The sequence below is a fragment of the Hyphopichia burtonii genome (genome assembly GCF_001661395.1).
Source record: "Hyphopichia burtonii NRRL Y-1933 unplaced genomic scaffold HYPBUscaffold_1, whole genome shotgun sequence".
Taxonomy (NCBI): Eukaryota; Fungi; Ascomycota; class Pichiomycetes; order Serinales; family Debaryomycetaceae; genus Hyphopichia; species Hyphopichia burtonii.
Window position 1 is genome coordinate 2,241,595 of NW_017963728.1, and position 18,343 is coordinate 2,259,937.

Below are 18,343 nucleotides of genomic sequence, written 5' to 3' on the forward strand. Positions count from 1 at the left end.
CATCTTAAATTACTATTAGTCATATATTTTTTTTTTGCATTAGATCACTATGCTTCGTTTATTTTATTATGCATTCAACAGTCATTAGTCATTAGTTCATAGTTAATTCTTTTCTATTTATTTTCACGAATCCTACGATATATCTAATAAAGATTTATATTACAACAAAATTCAACTATATAAACTATAAAAATAACAACATGTATTAACTCAATGTTTTCTACCCTTCTTCTTAGGTTTGACACTGGTGCTCCAACCATTCTCATCAACGGTTGAAACTTTATCAGCACTTGAAACAATCGCACTTTGCCAATCAAGATCATCACTAGCCCCAATAGTTTGGTCAACCTTGCTTTTTCTTTTCAAAAATTCTTGACTAAATCGTCTACCGTCCATAATAGCACTTGAACTATAAATGGTTTCAGCAATTAATTGTGATGAATCTTGATTAGTTGGTAAAGTGATGAAAATATCTAATAAATCGTCTTTGGAAACAGTTGGGTATAAATTGGTCATATTCGATCTAGCCCAGATTAAAAATTCTTCTCTGATTCCATTATAGTCAACAGTATTGGTTGGAACATTAGATTTAGAGGCCGAAACTGATCTTAATAACTGTGGGGACGATTTGATAGAATTATTGGTAATAACTGGTGTTGTTGGTTTTTTAGTAGTAACTGGTTGTTTTTTAGATGTAACAGTAGTCCAAGCTCCATCATCTTTTGAAACAGAATTAGCGGCGGCATTTGCAAAAGATTGCTTACTTGTGGAGCTACTCATTGATGTTGAATTATTCATTGCAATGGCTGCGGCGGCTGAATTGGCTTTTGCCTTAGCAGCAGCTTCTGCTTCTTCTTTCTGAATCTCAGCTAATGTTTTCTTAGCGACCACTGGTTTAGTATTAGTTGCCCAACTTGATGTCTTTGGTAAACCTGGTTTCTCGGACAATTGTTGTTGCTTTTCTTCTTCAGCTAATTGTCTTGCAGCAGCGGCAACGGCAGCAGCTTTTTCATTTCTTAATTCTTGTTTTTGCTTTTCTAATTTTTCAGCTTCTAATTTTTGAATTTCTTTTAAGGTTAAAGTTGGTTTCTTTTGAGATTCAGTCTTAACAGTAGCTGCTGCCCAAGGCGCCAACTGTTGTTGAGGTTGAGATGCAGGTTTCAAGTTTTCAATAGATGGAGTTTCTTTAGATTTGGAGGCTTGAAGTTCTTGGATTGGTGACTCAGTTTCAACAGATTGTTTAGGAGTATCTTGTTGACCTTGTTTTGATGGTTCTTGTTGTTCTTGTTGGCTTGGATGCCCTGGTTGTTGATATTGCTGTTGTTGTTCAATGACTGAACCAGAGGTTTGTTCATTAACTGGCTCAGGAATTGATTCATGAACTGGTTCAGGAACTGGTTGTGAGAAAGGTTTCGGCTCAGGAACTGGTTCAGGAATTTGTTGGGAAATTTGATCCAGTTTTACTGGTAAATTATTTGAGCTGTGGTCTTCACCATCGCTTAAGATATCAGTAACTGAATTATGAATTTGGTTTAATACATGATCATCAACATGTTGGTGATTAGTATTAGGATAATTTACTGAATTGCTGTTCGTTTCTATTTTATCATTACTAGGTAAGTTTGAAGAAGGAACAAAAGGAGAACTGACTCGAGACTGGGATTGAGCGGCCGAAATCCATGGAGATAAAGGTGCTGGTTGAGTCAATTGAGATGCTAATGGTTGGCTAACATTTACTGGTGTAGTTGGTGTACTGCCCATGAATCCACTTGAGGGATCAATACCCCAACCACTATTAGCCCTGGAAAGAACTGGTTGTTGTTGACTTTGGATTTGCTGTTGTAATAAAGATGGCATATGCAATCCACTAGACAAAGGTTGATTAAAACTACCCAAACCACTAGGATTCACGGCATCGATACCAAACTGATTGTTGGTAAAAGCCGGGTTTGCCAGAGAAGACAAAGGAGTAGCGCTGAAAGGATCTTGAGGTGACATGAAATCATTACCAAATAAATTAGACTGGGAACCCATTGTTGTGTTCAATCTCATGTTGGCAGCACCAAGATTACCAGGTCCATGAGACAAAAATTGATGAAATTGAGAAGGATGCTGGTTTCCAAAAGGTAATGAGGGTTGTTGCTGAGGTGGAGGCGGTGGAGGTTGATGAAGTCCTCTTGTATTTTGGGGAGTTTGGAATTGATCAAATTGCTGAGTTTGAGGTTGAGCAGTATTTGGATTCTGAACAGACATGTGTGAAACATCGTTGGCTTTAGCGTAACTTAAATCAGGAAGTGGGACTTGGAAAGGTTGAATGTAATTCTCAAGGCTATCACATAGTTGTTTTAAAGTTTGAAATTGGCCCTCTTCTTTTCTTCTAATCATCAAATCGAGATTCAAATAGCCATCAGTTAACCACTCCTGCATCATACTACCATTAAAAGGACCTTGTTCATTACCACTAGGATCTAAATAAAACCATTCAATTTGAGATGGATGCAAAAGGGGAGTTTCAGAAATGGGATTACTCGAGACAGGGTTATCAGATTTGGGGAAAATACCCGGAGGAGGTCCTTGCGAAGACCTAACTGGTTCATTTGCAGCTCCATTTAAGGTTTGATTCGGTGGATCAACAATAGATAAATTGGCTAAAGATTCATTCAAATCATTTGCATTTTGTTTAGGAGATTGCGAAGTAACGGGAGTCTCTTTTGTAGATTCGGAGTTCAAATTTTGCAAGTCTAAATGATAAATTTGATTCGGTTCTGATACTTTGTAATTTTCTGTTTCGGTTACTGAATTTGAAGAAATAGTATTTAAAATACGTTCTTTATTATCATACCAAACTTTGAAGACTTCATCCATTGAATAATGCTTGCTGCCTTTGTTAGGGGGGATTATTACACCCGAAGGATTGTAATAGCCACTAGCTGGCTGATCTTGCAGTGGAACTTCTGTATTGTCTAAAGTATTCGAAGTATCTGAAAGTTGCGATTTGCGAGTCCTATGGAAACTTGGTTAGTATATAAAATCAATGAATCTTCTTAAACGATGATACATACCAAGAAGTTTGTGACATTTTATATGTTCTTTAATTCAAATATGTTTTTTTTGAAGTTTTGTTTTATTATATTTAATTTAGTGATGATAAAAATCGAGGTCTTCAAAATAATATAATATGAAAGAAGAAACTCTAGTAATATGCTATAATGAACAATTAAAAGACGATTTAAGTTAAGAGTTGGATCAATGCAAGTGACTTTTGTCAAAATTCGATGATTCTTTGAGAAATGAATAAAACTTTAAATTAAAGATTCCACTTTGAAAAGTTTTATAAGCCCAATGGAATTTGTATCTGGCCCTCTACTGAACAAATTTTCACGATCTCTCACTAAAAAAAAAAAAAAATTTTCCTCTTCAATGAGAACGACGAGGTTAGTACACACCAATACACAAAACGCAGTTGGGAATCATAATTAAGAGGTTTAGCAAGGGATTAAGTAAAGATAGAGATGATAAGATGAGAATTTGAGAGCTTGAGAGCTTGTTTGGGGAGATTTGGTTAAAAATTGGCTAGGTTCGTAGAATGAGGAAGAAATTGGTGAAGTTGGTTGGAGGAGTTTGTAAAACCTTCAAATCAACTTAGGGTATAGTTTACGAAATATCAGGTTAACATTGACGTGCATTATACTATAAATACAATTGGGGAAGGTATTCAGATACCCATTTTCTTTTCCATTTCGGTATGGAAATCTTTAACGTTGTTACCGGACTCAATGCCACCTTTATATATGTCATCCCAATCCACGCTAGCATCTTTATTTAATAAGATATCTTTATGAATGTTTGCGGATCCACCCAAAACTGAAGGTTTGAAGTCGGTAGCATCGACGATTTCCAAATCCATGGTTCTTTTGATTGGTTCTCCTGCACCAAAGATTCTTCTATAAGTTTCTAATTGAGTTTGTTGTTGAGTTGATTCCCAATTGTTGATTCTTGATTCTAATGGATGACGGTTATTGATCTTGGAAGCCATATTCAAAGGCCCTTCTTGGGTTTTCAAAATATCTTGTAAACCTGGTGCATGTTCTGCTGGTGCACCATATTTAGTACTATTTATTGATGATTGATGACTATTGTCTGGAACAATTCTCATTGACTATTGAAGTAGCAGTTAGTATTATGATTCGATGTCCGATCACTAGTGTAAGTCCACATACCATTGTGATTAGAGTTGGTTTATAATGAGTATCTTGTTATCTAGTTGGTTTTTTATCTTTCATTTTCTTTTACTACCAGTGGCGAACAGATATTCGGTAGTGACACTACACGTAGGTGTACGGGTGTACATATTCATATATATATATTTTGGGTGCAATTTATTTATGGTGTAGATACTTGTGAAAGCTACATTCTTTCAATTTGTTCATCTACTACGTCTATCAAACGTTCATGGGAACCGGGAGTTTTCAAAAAGGTAGGAACCCAGCTCCATTCTTCTGGTCTCAACACTCCATTGAAGCAAAGAGTACCAAATACCAATATCACAAATCCAATGAATTGTAATAAATGGAAAGATTCCCAGCCCATGACTAATGCGAGAAGCCATACCATTAACGTACGACAGGTGTCTATGGTGGATCTTGCCGTGGCCGACAATTCGTGAGTTAATGAAATACCACAGAAATTAAAAGATGCAATGGAAATCATGATAAGAACAGAAGACATCACTATTTGTTTTGATGAAAAAGTTTGCAGTAAGGACTCAGATAAGTTGAAAGGAGAGTCGATGAATTTGCTTTTGGGTTGCAAACTACCAACAATGAAGTTAAGTACGATCAAGGTGATGAGCATGATTGAAAAACCATAGAAACCTTCAATATAGACTAACTTCAAAGGGATAATTGATTTTTCAGCTAGTATATATTCCTCGAATACAAATTGTATTGCCTGGAAAGTAACTGCCGCGATAACCAAAGAAATACCGAAAACCACCAATGCTGATTCTCCAGGAGAAGTAACAGTAGCTGAACTTTCGTCCGAAGACCTAGATCCCGAATAGCCAACAATGGCAATCCCCAAAGTCACTGTCACCAAAGATATCCATTCAAGGCGAGTGATTCTTCTTTTCAAAAATAATACCGATAAAATCGCAACAAACAATACAATAGACCCTCTGGTCATTTGATATATTGACACTGGGGTATAAAACAACCCAATGTTCATCAAGGTGGTTGCACACAAGTCGCAAATGGATGGAACCGATAACTTCAAGCTTTCAATCAATGAAAGATCATCGGTGTCCGTTCTAGTTGGTTCGTCTGATTCTATCGCCTCATATCCTCGCTTCTTCTTAGCATAAGATGATAAGTATATAGCATAATACACTAAGAATACCGACAATTCTCCCATGAACATCTGGAGAGTTTGGATAGCAGGCTGGTTAAAGTCCTTCAGCTTGGCTGGATCGTCACAGTACTTAACGCATTGGTTATCTTGGTATTTCGTGAACAACGAATTCGACGTTCCCGACAAAATCGTTCCCACAACGAGCAAGGCCCTATATCCATAGACCCCCCAAGCCATCTTGCTTATACTTGTTAGACTTGTCTGTTGCGAATCTTCTAGATATTTAAATAGTTATCGCCATGTTTTACTTCTCCCTTTGTTGTCTGGTTTAAGTAAAAAATTCCTCTAGTGGGTCCTTGTGTGCACGGCACACTTTTTCCCACTACCACCAACTTCCGTTTCTACGAAGTTATTCAGTTCCAACCACAAGTGCAACGGTTGAGTCCCAGTGTATTGGCTAATGGATAGATTGTGGAAAGTCCATAGAGAAGGCATGGGCACAAAGGCAACTTGATAGGGCATCTTATAGCCCCGAACCACTGCTTGTTGCTCAGACTTCCTCGAAGAGTCTTGGGAACCCCCGCCTTGTTGTATCCTATACATGAACCTTGAGCAGGATTGTCAAATGTTGCGTTAGTGTGGTTGTTGTTGGTCCTTATCCCCCCACATAAGTGATTTTGATTGCAAAAAGACTGCAAAAAAGACTGCAAAAAACATTACACCCATACACCACCAGTAAATTTAGGCGATGGTGCGTCAAAAATGGTTTCCAACGCATACAAAAAAGGCCAAATTCTTACATAAGCAGGGGTTACCCGGTGTTCGCAGGGAGAAAAAATTTGTGAAAAAAATGAAAAACTCCATCGCAGGGTATGAGAAGAGCATTAATTTTTTCACAACTATTTTCTTTTCTAGTATATCATTATTAACTTCGGTAATTATAAAGAATAAGTAGTAGGATCTTATTTTTTATATTCGTTTATCAATAGACTCAAGTTAATACAAGTACAAAATGGCTTTCGGTGCTCCAAGAGGTAGAGGTTCTGACAGAGGTGGCCGTGGTGGTGGCCGTGGTGGATTCGGTGGCCGTGGTGGTGCCAGAGGTGGTGGCCGTGGTGGATTCGGTGGCCGTGGTGGTGCCAGAGGTGGTGCTCGTGGTGGTGCTCGTGGTGGTGCCAGAGGTGGTGCTCGCGGTGGTGCCAGAGGTGGCCGTGGTGGTGCCAGAGGTGGTGCCAGAGGTGGTGCTAAAGTTGTCATTGAACCTCATAGACATGCTGGTGTCTTCATTGCCAGAGGTAAAGAAGATTTATTAGTTACCAGAAACACTGCTCCAGGTGAATCAGTCTACGGTGAAAAAAGAATCTCTGTTGAAGAACCTGCTCAAGAAGAAGGTGCTGCTCCAACCAAGATTGAATACCGTGTTTGGAATCCTTTCAGATCTAAATTGGCTGCTGGTATTATGGGTGGTATTGATGAATTAGGTATTGCTCCAGGTAAAAAAGTTTTATATTTGGGTGCTGCTTCCGGTACTTCAGTTTCTCACGTTGCTGATGTTGTTGGTCCAGAAGGTTTAGTTTATGCTGTTGAATTCTCTCATAGACCAGGTAGAGAATTAATTGGTATGGCTAAAAAGAGACCAAATGTCATTCCAATCATTGATGATGCTCGTCATCCTCAAAAATACCGTATGTTGATTGGTATGGTTGATGCTGTCTTTGCCGATGTTGCTCAACCAGATCAAGCTCGTATTATTGCCTTAAACTCTCATATGTTCTTAAAAGATCAAGGTACCGTTGTTATCTCCATTAAGGCTAACTGTATTGATTCTACCGTTGACGCTGAAACCGTTTTCGCAAGAGAAGTTCAAAAATTAAGAGAAGAAAGAATTAAACCTTTAGAACAATTAACTTTAGAACCTTATGAAAGAGATCATTGTATTGTTGTTGGTCGTTATGTCAGAAGTGGTTTGAAAAAATAATCCCTTCGATCCCCAATTAACTCTCCCCATAGCATTTTTACAAACTCTCAAAGCATCTCTAGCTACTAAGACTGTTCTTACTCATTAAAATTGGTATTAACTCTATATTTCGTTTCATGTATTTTATCTTAATAAATTTGTTATTTTTTTAATTAGTAAGACCTCCGTACATTTCGAAACTCTACTTTTTCTTTTTTCTTTACAGACTCGGTTAGTACACTACGCCGTCCTTTATAGATGTTACTATCTAAACAGTATGATAGTTTATTGATATACATAAGTTATACTAAGTTTTTTCTAATTTTCTCTTTACTGCTTCTTCTTTTCCGTGCTTGACTATTCATAAAGGAACGGAAATTGCCCTTGGAAACGTCAGTGGTTGAAATTCCCGGAAAAAAATGGATAATACTAGACTTGGGCCTAACCCGGATGGAGCATCCGATGATCAGCACGGTAATCGAAACCAAAATCAAGAACCAACCTCTCCTAGAAGCATATCTAAAGTACCAGAAGCTATTGATGAAACAGATATACGACAGCAAGAAAGCGCTCCCTCCAGTCAACAAGACGAAACCAACCGAGTTGAGTCTGCTGGTATACCCAGTATTGCGGAAGCTTCGATATCAAACGATGAGACACTACCGCCATCAGATGGCCATACAAATCGCCACCATAGCATTATCGAGATTTCGGATGATGATGCCGATACGGAAAGTAGGGTGAATGTCAGTGATTATAGAAGGGAAGATGATAGTAATGATGTGATTGTAATCAATGATACCAACGATAATGATAATGACAACGATATAAACGATAATGACATTCAGATTACAGGCTCTAATACCATAGAACCACTGCTAATACCAGTACCAATCAATGAAGAGTCCAATGATGTTCCCACCAGAGGACATATACGGCCTGGTTCACCAATAGAATATATTCAAGGTCGTAATGTCCGGAGGAGATTAAGTAACCATTCAGATGATGAAATCGAAATCACTGGACAAAGGCCCGCTCGACAAGCTCTTCGCTACCTACCTCAAGTTGAAAATCCTCCGATACTATCTGATGGCGAGATATTTCGACAAAGCATAATGCGGCAGATTGAAACTCCCCTTGGAATATTTGAAGATGATGATCCTTATTTTAGTCGCCCAAGAGAAAGAGAACAACCTGCTCCTAACCCTGCATTCATCCGTTTTCAATTCGGCCAAGGGAATAACCGTGGTCGTAATAGTTTACGTGGCCGTGGACGTGGAACTCGTGGACGTGGAGTTCGTGGTAGAAATACAAGCACATTACATTCTCGTAGATTCAATAGAGCAAATGAAAACCAATATGAACAATTCCAATTACCTGATATGATCCTCGAAGAGCTATCCAATCAAATTGAATTTCCCTTGATACCGCCTTATGCACATACTCATAGATCCCTTGAAGGCGGTTTAATGATTTTCAGAGATTCCGATCAAGTTGAAGGTTCAATCATGGAAAGAATTGAGCGTGACAATGAAACCGCAATGGATAGAAGATTGCAATCTGAAAACACTTATAATAAAAAAGCTTTAGAGGATAAAAAATTAGTGGCCAAGAATGAATTGAAAGGGTATTCAAATAATATTAAACCAGATGAAAATGGAATGTGTGAACTTTGTGGGATAACTTTAGGAGAAGGTATACCTGAAGCCTTCAAGCCAAACCCTCAATGGGATTTAAAATTAGCTGAATTTTCAAAACATTCCCATGTTCAAGCTCCTTGGTTTTGTATTAAACAATGTTTTGAAACTGATCGAACATTACTGAAACGAGTCTTTACTTCAAAATGTGGACATTTATTCTGTGGTCGCTGTGTTAAGAATATAGTTAATAAAGATCGAGGAAATGGTCGGAAGAATAAACGTAGTGATATTACTATTGATAACCCACTTATAACAGCACCTAGAAAGTGTCCAGCAGAAGATTGTGGAAGACAATTCGTCAAAGGTGGGAAAAATAATTTTCAAGAATTATATTTATGAACATGTAAAACTTATGTATGTAATATATCAATGTGAAATCAAAATGATTTTACGTAAACTAATGCAAAAAAAATCATTATATCGTATTACTATAAATTAAAAGCACTTACTTTGCTTTTTGTTTTCATAAAAAGAGAGAGAGAATTGAAAAGAAACAACTTGATAAAAAACGCAAGCCCAAAGAAACACAGTAAATATAATGAAAATCACCAAAATTTAAAACTTTAATCAATTCTAGCTTCTGATAAAGTTAATGGTTTGATATTATTAGAGAAAATAGAAGAACCACTTTTAAATCTATTAATTTTCTTTAATTTTTCTCTGACAACCATAACAGGAACTGTTGATTTAGTAACCAAATAATTAGACAATGAACCCAATAAAACCCCCTTAATGGCACTTTGACCTTTTGAACCAACCACAACCAAGGTAGGTTGTAAATTGTCGATTAATTCAATGATCAAGTGTCTTGGAATTGGGTGATGAATTATTTCAATAACTATATGAATTTGTAACTTTGTTAATTTTAATAAATTTAAAACTTGTTGTTTTGCTTTATTTAACATATTAATACGGAAATTTTCTCTGCTAGATTCATTTAGAGTATTTCCCTTCAAGTGGTGATTAGTATCATTTTCTTCGATAACATAAACAATAAATAAAACTGAACCGTCAACCAAAACCGTACCAAGGCACCATTCTAATGCAAAAATTGATTCCGGAGAAAAATCCATACAAACTAAAAACATCTTTGGTTTAACCTTTGGATTGATAAGTTGAAAAAAATTACCACGGGTTATAGTTTGGATCACTCTTGATTGATTTTTATTCGAATCAATTTCCCCTTCTTTGATGGTCTCATTCAATTTTGAAGCAAATTCTGAATCCAACTTATCTTCGACAGCAGAGGTGTAAGGAATCATATACTCTTTGTTATTATCTGATTCAGGAGAACTTTCTTTATCAACTGGATCAACTTCATTTGGATCATTACTTTTCAAATTTTCATTCTCTTGGTCAACAATTTTTTTACGATAATTCGAATAGTTTTCCAACTTTTGTTTTCTTGACTTTTCATCTTGATCAGTTTTTAACAAATCCAACTCTTCATTACCAGTAAGGGCCTGTTTATCTGTTTCTAACTTCTTCAATAGATTTTCATTTACTGAATTACCAGTAGATTTAGCATTTGCAAACCCCCGTTCATGAGCTGTCAATTGTTCTAATTTTCTAACTGTTGATCGATCATTCAAATTTGAATTTTCAAGAATTGACGATATCTCATTGATTTTTTCATCGTGACATGCATAATTTGGTAAAATATTCCCAGTGTCGTCATATTGAAATTTCTCGTTATCATCATCATCACTAATATGTTCTTCTTCACTCACTTCATTATCCCAAAAATCATTATCTTCATCATCTTCACGACTATTGTCACCGTTCTTGCTGGTTCTCTTCAATCTCTCCAGTGGGTCATGATTAGTTATTGACCATTTCAAATCTTTATTAAATCTTTCGTCCAGGGTTGAGGATGATCTGCTATTATTTCCAGATCTTGATGGGGAAACTGAGCGTCCCCTATTTGACATGGATTTTTGGATAATGGCCAACTTTTCAGCCTCTAACCTAGATTGACGACTAGCCATTGCAATACTATATCTTGTAGTTGATAATTCCTTCAGCTATTTCAGCTTTTTTAATTGCGTGAATAGTTTTATCCTCCCCCGGTCAGCCTTGGCCAAGACGGGGGAGTAACCCGCAAATATTCGTTTAGCATGTTTTACAGTTTATAGTTAATGCAAAAAAAAAATGTATATACTAGTACCACATCCTCAAGAGTTAGCTTTCGGCAACCAGGCTATGTCTACAGTTATAAATAGCGTACCAAGTAATCATTACTGATTATCGTGCAATTTAAGGTATCTAATTAGTCATCGTTATCGGTGTATTCCACTAATAAGTTTCCCCCAGATTTCAATTCAGGGATATGTTCAATTGAGGTATCGCTAAATTCAAAGATTTTTTTGGGGAAAGGTTGAATTAATTCAAAATTGAAGGGGAATTTTTTCAAGTATTCATCAAAATCAATACCTTTATAGTCGTCTTCCGATTGTAAATTATTTATGTAAGTTAAGGCATCATCATTATTTTGTAACTCTAAAGATTCATTATTTAGTAAATCGATTGTAAATAATTTACATTCGACATAGAAATAAAGATCAATCAAGTTGATTTTTAAATTTATAATTTCAATTAAACGGTTACCGTTTGGTAATTTGATTGCAATTTTGGTAGTTTTTCCATCTAAAGATTCATTTTTAAACTTAAACCAATTTGACTGGATTAAATGAATTAAAAAATTATCGTGAGTTTTTTGGTTATTGAGTAATTCAGTTTGTTTCAACTTTTCGTCTTCTTTTTGCTGTTTTTTCAATCTATCCTTTTCCATTGACTTCAAGTATGCAGAATCTTGTTGTTCCTTAATTATTCTACTTAGTTCGATTTCTTGTTTATCAATTCTTTTAGTAATTAATTGAGGATTGAAATTTTCTAATAATTTATTTAAATTTTTCAAAATCTTATCACTTGTTGTTTTAGTATCGGATAAGTAATTATTTGAGATGTTCGATTTATAAGTGATTGACATTGATGACATAATTGAAGAATTATTAGTAACGTTCCCAATTAACATTATATAAGGTAATTTTTTTATTTTATAAGTTGAGCCTACTTCGAAAGCTTCTGGGTTTTTATCAATGTTATTAGTATAAATGCAAGTTTCTTTAAAAACACCATTCAGTTTATTGAATAATTTATTAAATTTTGGATTTTCCAATAAATTTTGATGGAAAGCTTGAGTGTCTTTATTATCATTAACTAAGATAACTAATAACCATTCAAAATTGTTTTGGCATCTTTCATGAACTGAATTGAAATCATTCTCAAAAAAATTATAATTTTCAACTTCATGATTAGTTATCATTTTGTAATCCTCTTCATAATTATCATATTTAAACTTATTGGGGAATTTGTTAACTGTCGAAATTGTATTTCCTAAACCAAGGAAATATTTCAAAAACAGAATAATCATTTGTAATAAAGTTTTTGGTATAATCAATAAAAATAACCAAATTGAAGTAATTGGTGATTTTGTCTTTGATTTTTCTTCATCGAAAACTTGTTTTTCATTCGTCATACTATCTTTTATCGATTTATGAATACCCAATTCAAATGTCCAATTATTTGATATTCTAGGTGCTTTCGGTAATCTTGGTAAGAAATCATCTAGTAACATTTGACTTTGTAAATTCATGTTACTCGAGCCAGTTCTGTGATGTAAAGAAGTGTTTTCATGATCAAATCTTTCAAAATCGTGAGATTCTTGTTGTTGATTTGACTCTTGTTGGTGACTTGATTCATTTATTGATTCAAATCCATTATCAAAGTAATTTATGGCACAATTATTCAAATTCCAATCATTAATGGTCAATAATTTGATTACCTCTTCAGTTTTTTCTTCTTCCAGTAACCCGGTAAGGGCTTTGAACTCATCGACTTGAGATTTTTGATGAGCTGTTAATTGATCCATGTTCTATTTCATTAATGCTGACGTTGAAGTAATGATAGCGTACTAGTTTTAATGATTTTTCCACTCTAGTGTGGAAAAAAAGCTGGGAAACCCGGTCTCCGGGGGAGCGGGCACAACCGAGGCTTCCGCCGAGGGTGGATACCGGAACTCCAACTGGCTGCAAAATCCAGTTCCCTAACTTTCATGAACCGTTCTACTGATTATTCTCATAGCATTTGCAGGAAGGGAAGCACTAAAATATTTTATAGGTGACGTATCCAAGTGATCACTGAGCATCCAATTAGTTCAGGTATCATCTCACATAATATGAACTATTGTGCCTGGCTGGTGTCACGCGACAGTCAACTATCATATTACTTTAATGACGAGGGCCCTTCACTGTTATCTTGTGCATATATCCAATGAAGCTTAAGTGTTTCGCTTGCTAGTTAAATAAAAGTGGTACTTACTGGTACAGCTTGACTGTAAATATCTTAACTGTGCACTAAATTGTGTAAGTAAGCTGGTTCAATCTATGGCCCAAATTATACTCTTCAAAGAATCAAGGGAAAACCAGCTCTATTTATGTTAATCGGGGAAGTCAGTGGGATTTTCCAATATGATCTATCACATTGCAATACCGCTCATCCACAAACACGTACGTTTTAGGTAATTGATACCAGTATTTTTTTTTTTTTTTCGGTCCCCGATGTCTCACATGTACGGGTGCAAAAGCGTGGTGCACGTGTGTTTTTTTGTTTTCTGCAGGTTGCGGTACTCACAACCCGCAAACCTAATTTCCTACCGAGCAATCAACCGAGGCAAGTGGAAAGGTGGACTCCGTCAGTATCCGTTGACCCGCTGCACTAACGACTATCATAAGAAGCTGTCGCTAGTCCTAGGTCTGGGATTGTGATAAGTTACACCATTAAGCAAAGGTGATTGAGTGATTGTAGTTAAGAATTGTAATAGTCGCAAAAGATTATCACGAGAATCGTCCCAGTCATTCGAGCAACGCTAACTTGAACACGCATTGCTGTTAACCTTTGCTACACTGCCAGTTGGTCTTAATTCCCTGGCGTACACCAGCAAGTATTTGATTTCAACAAATAAGTGTGCTGGATTTGTTTGAGAAATGATTATTTTTGTTTTGTATGGTTAATTAATTTTCCAGCTTTTAAATTTGCTACACTACATATAAAGATTGTAATTTCTTCATCTGAAATTTTTTTTTTAAATAAAATTTTCAAATTTAATCTTTGACTTTTCTTTTTCAACTTACATCTTTCTTCTTACCTTTCAGCAGGTTATTCTTTATAGACTTGTGTTTTTATAATATTATTCGATCGAGGTGGATAGATTTTTGTTTTAGTTTTAGTTTATTTTTCTATTTATTTTTTTTTTCTTTTGTTAGTTATCTTCTATTTTTCCATTTTTTGTATTATATCTGCTAATGTCGAGATTTTTCAAATCAGTCTTTGGTAAGGCTACATTAGCGACCACTGCCGTAGTTGGTGGAGGTATCATTTATCTTGATTTCATTAAACCTCCAGTGAGTCCAAATTTACAAAATTCTTATAAACCATTGAGAAAGAAGTTGGAAACTCCTCCTTCTAGAGAACAATTACTAGAAAAAGTTAAGGCTACTCCCAAATTTGATGTTATTGTTGTTGGTGGGGGTGCTACTGGGACTGGGACTGCAGTTGATGCTGCCACTAGAGGTTTAAATGTTTGTTTGTTAGAAAAGAATGATTTTGCTTCAGGTACTTCTTCCAAATCCACTAAAATGGCCCATGGTGGTGTTCGTTATTTAGAAAAAGCTATTTTCCAATTATCAAAAGCTCAATTGGATTTGGTTATTGAAGCTTTGAATGAACGTGGTAATATGTTAAGAACTGCTCCTCATTTATGTTCAGTTTTACCAATTATGATTCCAGTTTATAAATGGTGGCAAGTTCCTTATTTCTTTATTGGTTGTAAAATGTATGATTGGTTTGCTGGTCATCAAAATTTAAGAAATTCTACTGTTTTCAGTAGAGAAATGACTAGTGCTATTGCTCCAATGATGGATGATTCGAATTTAAAAGCCACCTGTGTTTACCATGATGGTACTTTTAATGATGCTAGAATGAATGCTACCTTGGCAATTACTGCTATTGATAATGGTGCAACTGTTTTGAATTATATGGAAGTTTTGCAATTATTAAAAGAAGATGGTAAATTGATTGGTGTTCGTGCTAAAAATCGTGAAACTGGTGAAGAATTCAATATTAAAGCTACCGCTACTGTTAATGCAACTGGTCCTTTTGCTGATAAATTATTAGAAATGGATGAAGATCCTCTAGGTTTACCTCCAAAGAAACCAGAAGCTCCTCGTATGGTTGTTCCTTCAAGTGGTGTTCATGTTGTTTTACCTGAATATTATTGTCCAAGAGATATGGGTTTATTAGATCCTTCTACTGCTGATGGTCGTGTCATGTTTTTCTTACCTTGGCAAGGTAAAGTTTTAGCTGGTACTACTGATACTCCTTTAAAATCTGTTCCTGAAAATCCAATTCCATTAGAAGAAGAAATTCAAGATATTTTGAAAGAATTACAAAAATATATTGTTTTCCCAGTTGAAAGAGAAGATGTTTTAAGTGCTTGGTCTGGTATTAGACCTTTGGTTCGTGATCCTGCTACTGTTCCAAAAGGTACTGATCCAACTGCTGGTTCTACCCAAGGTTTAGTTCGTTCTCATTTAATTACTAAATCACCAACTGGTTTATTAACTATTTCTGGTGGTAAATGGACTACTTATAGAGAAATGGCTCAAGAAACTGTTGATACCTTGGTTAAAGATTACAACTTTGACGGCCGTAATAAGCAATTATTACCTTGTCAAACAAATAAGATCATCTTAGCTGGTGGTGAAGACTACTCCAAGAATTATTCTGCTAGATTAATTCATGAATATAAAATTCCCCTCAAATTAGCTAAACATTTATCTCACAACTATGGTTCAAGATCCGCTTTGATTTTAGAATTATACACTCAATCTGATTTTAACAAATTACCAATCACTTTGGCCGCTACTAAAAATTTCCATCCTTCTGAATCTGAAGCTTCTTCTGAAAACAACTTGTCCTACCAATCTTTCGATGAACCTTTCACCATTGCTGAATTGAAATACTCTTTGAAATATGAATACATTAGAACCCCAGCTGATTTCTTGGCTAGAAGAACTAGATTAGCCTTCTTGAATGCTAGACAAGCTTTAACTGCTGTTGATGGTGTTGTTGAAATCATGAAACAAGAATTTAACTGGGATGATGAAACTACTGCTAAATTAACTAAAGAAGCTAAAGAATACATTGGCCAAATGGGTATTTCACCAAAGAGATTCGATGTTGAACAATTTACCGTTCAATAGACAACTCGAGTTTTCAAAAAAATGCTTTCCTGAGTGGAATTTGCAATGATCGAAAATATTGAAAAAAAAAAAAAATCAAAACTGCTAAAATAGCTTGTTTAATTATTCTAGATTTTTTATATATATATTCTTATCAGTTTTATGTAATGATGTCTTAATAAAAAAAATTTAATAAGCCACGATTAGTCTAGCTTCTCTTGTACTATGTATTGTATTTATTGAGAGCTGTGCCGCACTATTGAAAAAAAAAATATATATTAATAGAAAAGCTACTTCGATAAGAAGTTTCCGTCTTTTATTCACAACTTCTTTCACTTATTCTTTTTGGCTTTACCGATATTACGATGAATGTAATGAGAAACCGAGGTAGGCGATCTAGAAATGGATGCGTCAATTGTAAACGGTTGAAAATAAAAGTACGTGAAGATTCGTGATATTTATCAAGATATCCTTTACTAACAAATACAGTGTAACGAAGGTAAACCAGTATGTGAATACTGTCTTCATACACGCAGAGAATGTGTGTATCCGAATGAGGTCTCTAGTGATAGTCTATCAGGGATATCCCAGTTATCGTCGATGACTTCAAGTCCATCAATGATCTCTAATGGATCAACACCAAATCAATTACACGAACTTGATTCAGATATGCAAAGTTTATGTTTGCCTGATCTCAGATCGCAAATGGTATTTTTATCACTTGCAAGAAATCTAGAAATAACCAGGTTCGAATTAAGACTTTTGAAGTTCTTTCACGCACACTGTATTCCAATGTTCTCATTTGATATGAATAGTGGAGTTGATAGAGTTTGGAGACAAGAGGTGCCAATTTATTTCACTGGTTCTAAACTTATCAGATCAGCTGTTTTTGCATTTAGTTGTATCAACTTATGGCCGTTATGTGATTTAGTTGATATTAAAAGAATCGATGATGGAATATCCAAACTCCAACATGGAGTAAGACCCAGTCGAACTTATAATGAAAAACAAATCCTCAATACCTCTGTTGATGAAGAGGATAGCAAAGACCCTTTTTTTGATAATTTTTTTGCAACTGGTGAAATCTCAACTGAGCAAAATCTTTTCTATAAAACATCGAATTATTTCTTATCCACCCTAAATGACCTTACTAGTTCAATTCAAGTGGATCCTTCAAACACCTTCCAATGCGTTGAGTTGTTCTTAGCAAGTAATGTTATGTTCGCTTTCCTTGGGGTCCATCCTCATGGGTTGGTTCCATTAATAGATTTGGATGGAGAAAAAGTTGGAGATAGTAGCTCAAATACTGACTTCATGTCAATTTGTTTTAGGTTGAGGAATTCTAGGAACGATTGTTTTGATAGAGTTTTGGAAACGCCTTTCAAAGACTTAATGCTTTTTTCATCCAATAAAGATCAAGCTGCAAATAAACAGAAAATACCCTTAATTGAAAAATTAAAGGAGGAATTACAGTATTATTCTAGTATAAGTTATGAGTCAAATATAATTGAAAGTTCAATCGATAACTTGAAGACGTGCATGCAGGTGGCTATTTACTTGAACTATCCAATTCCAATATTCACCTGGACTTTGCTCGTATCTGAGGAATTTTATAACTTAGCCTGTGACCGAAATTATTTAGCTTTGAAAATCTTGTTTGTCTATTCATGCTTGAATTCATACACGAGCTTCAAAATTTACAATTATCAAAACATGTGGGCTGATTATATTAACTGGTATGCTCAACATTATACCCTAGACCATTTCGAACAATGTTTTTATAAGATCGTTATCGAAAAAGGTAAAGTAATCGATTACGGAGATTACGAATTGCTTAGAAGTTTTGATCCAGAAAAAGAGGTTACTCATCTCTAAGAGTACTACGATTGGACTTGATCAATAACCGCAATTCACTGTTTTATTTGCATCTAACCTTTAACTAAATCTATAAATAAACTCTTTTGTCGATGAAATATATATCATGACTAATTCAGAATAACATTTGCAACATGTATATATATATATATATATATATT

At 35.2% G+C, this 18,343-nt stretch overlaps 9 protein-coding genes across 9 annotated transcripts; 4 read left to right on the top strand and 5 right to left on the bottom strand.

Annotated features, from left to right (window-relative positions):
- Positions 1 to 210: 210 nt before the first annotated feature.
- On the bottom strand, positions 211 to 3,079 carry HYPBUDRAFT_146681 (uncharacterized protein; the record flags this gene model as incomplete). The annotated part of the gene is made up of 2 exons (XM_020219985.1): positions 211 to 3,004; positions 3,063 to 3,079. The coding sequence occupies 2 exons, from the start codon at positions 3,077 to 3,079 to the stop codon at positions 211 to 213; spliced, it is 2,811 nt and encodes a 936-aa protein (XP_020079398.1).
- A 354-nt stretch (positions 3,080 to 3,433) lies between these two features.
- HYPBUDRAFT_151698 (uncharacterized protein) lies at positions 3,434 to 4,223 on the bottom strand. Its single transcript, XM_020220630.1, has one exon. The coding sequence runs from the start codon at positions 4,154 to 4,156 to the stop codon at positions 3,716 to 3,718; it is 441 nt and encodes a 146-aa protein (XP_020079399.1). The 5' UTR covers positions 4,157 to 4,223; the 3' UTR covers positions 3,434 to 3,715.
- A 120-nt stretch (positions 4,224 to 4,343) lies between these two features.
- HYPBUDRAFT_151699 (uncharacterized protein) lies at positions 4,344 to 5,623 on the bottom strand. The gene has a single exon (XM_020220631.1). The coding sequence runs from the start codon at positions 5,584 to 5,586 to the stop codon at positions 4,408 to 4,410; it is 1,179 nt and encodes a 392-aa protein (XP_020079400.1). The 5' UTR covers positions 5,587 to 5,623; the 3' UTR covers positions 4,344 to 4,407.
- A 737-nt stretch (positions 5,624 to 6,360) lies between these two features.
- Positions 6,361 to 7,419, top strand: NOP1 (rRNA methyltransferase; the record flags this gene model as incomplete). The annotated part of the gene is made up of 1 exon (XM_020222468.1): positions 6,361 to 7,419. A coding segment is annotated over one exon (967 nt), but the record flags the coding sequence as incomplete, so codon positions are not given.
- A 236-nt stretch (positions 7,420 to 7,655) lies between these two features.
- On the top strand, positions 7,656 to 9,404 carry HEX3 (SUMO-targeted ubiquitin ligase complex subunit). Its single transcript, XM_020220632.1, has one exon. It carries the CDS (start codon positions 7,726 to 7,728, stop codon positions 9,343 to 9,345), a length of 1,620 nt encoding a protein of 539 aa, XP_020079402.1. The 5' UTR covers positions 7,656 to 7,725; the 3' UTR covers positions 9,346 to 9,404.
- Positions 9,405 to 9,569: 165 nt separating this feature from the next.
- HYPBUDRAFT_100919 (Imp2'p) lies at positions 9,570 to 10,994 on the bottom strand (the record flags this gene model as incomplete). Its single annotated transcript, XM_020218084.1, has 1 exon — positions 9,570 to 10,994. One exon carries the CDS (start codon positions 10,992 to 10,994, stop codon positions 9,570 to 9,572), a length of 1,425 nt encoding a protein of 474 aa, XP_020079403.1.
- A 281-nt stretch (positions 10,995 to 11,275) lies between these two features.
- On the bottom strand, positions 11,276 to 12,937 carry HYPBUDRAFT_103639 (uncharacterized protein; the record flags this gene model as incomplete). Its single annotated transcript, XM_020218286.1, has 1 exon — positions 11,276 to 12,937. The coding sequence occupies one exon, from the start codon at positions 12,935 to 12,937 to the stop codon at positions 11,276 to 11,278; it is 1,662 nt and encodes a 553-aa protein (XP_020079404.1).
- Positions 12,938 to 14,352: 1,415 nt separating this feature from the next.
- On the top strand, positions 14,353 to 16,402 carry GUT2 (glycerol-3-phosphate dehydrogenase). The gene has a single exon (XM_020220633.1). The coding sequence runs from the start codon at positions 14,370 to 14,372 to the stop codon at positions 16,326 to 16,328; it is 1,959 nt and encodes a 652-aa protein (XP_020079405.1). The 5' UTR covers positions 14,353 to 14,369; the 3' UTR covers positions 16,329 to 16,402.
- A 279-nt stretch (positions 16,403 to 16,681) lies between these two features.
- Positions 16,682 to 18,182, top strand: HYPBUDRAFT_133599 (Zn(II)2Cys6 transcription factor domain-containing protein; the record flags this gene model as incomplete). The annotated part of the gene is made up of 2 exons (XM_020219520.1): positions 16,682 to 16,744; positions 16,797 to 18,182. The coding sequence occupies 2 exons, from the start codon at positions 16,682 to 16,684 to the stop codon at positions 18,180 to 18,182; spliced, it is 1,449 nt and encodes a 482-aa protein (XP_020079406.1).
- Positions 18,183 to 18,343: the final 161 nt, after the last annotated feature.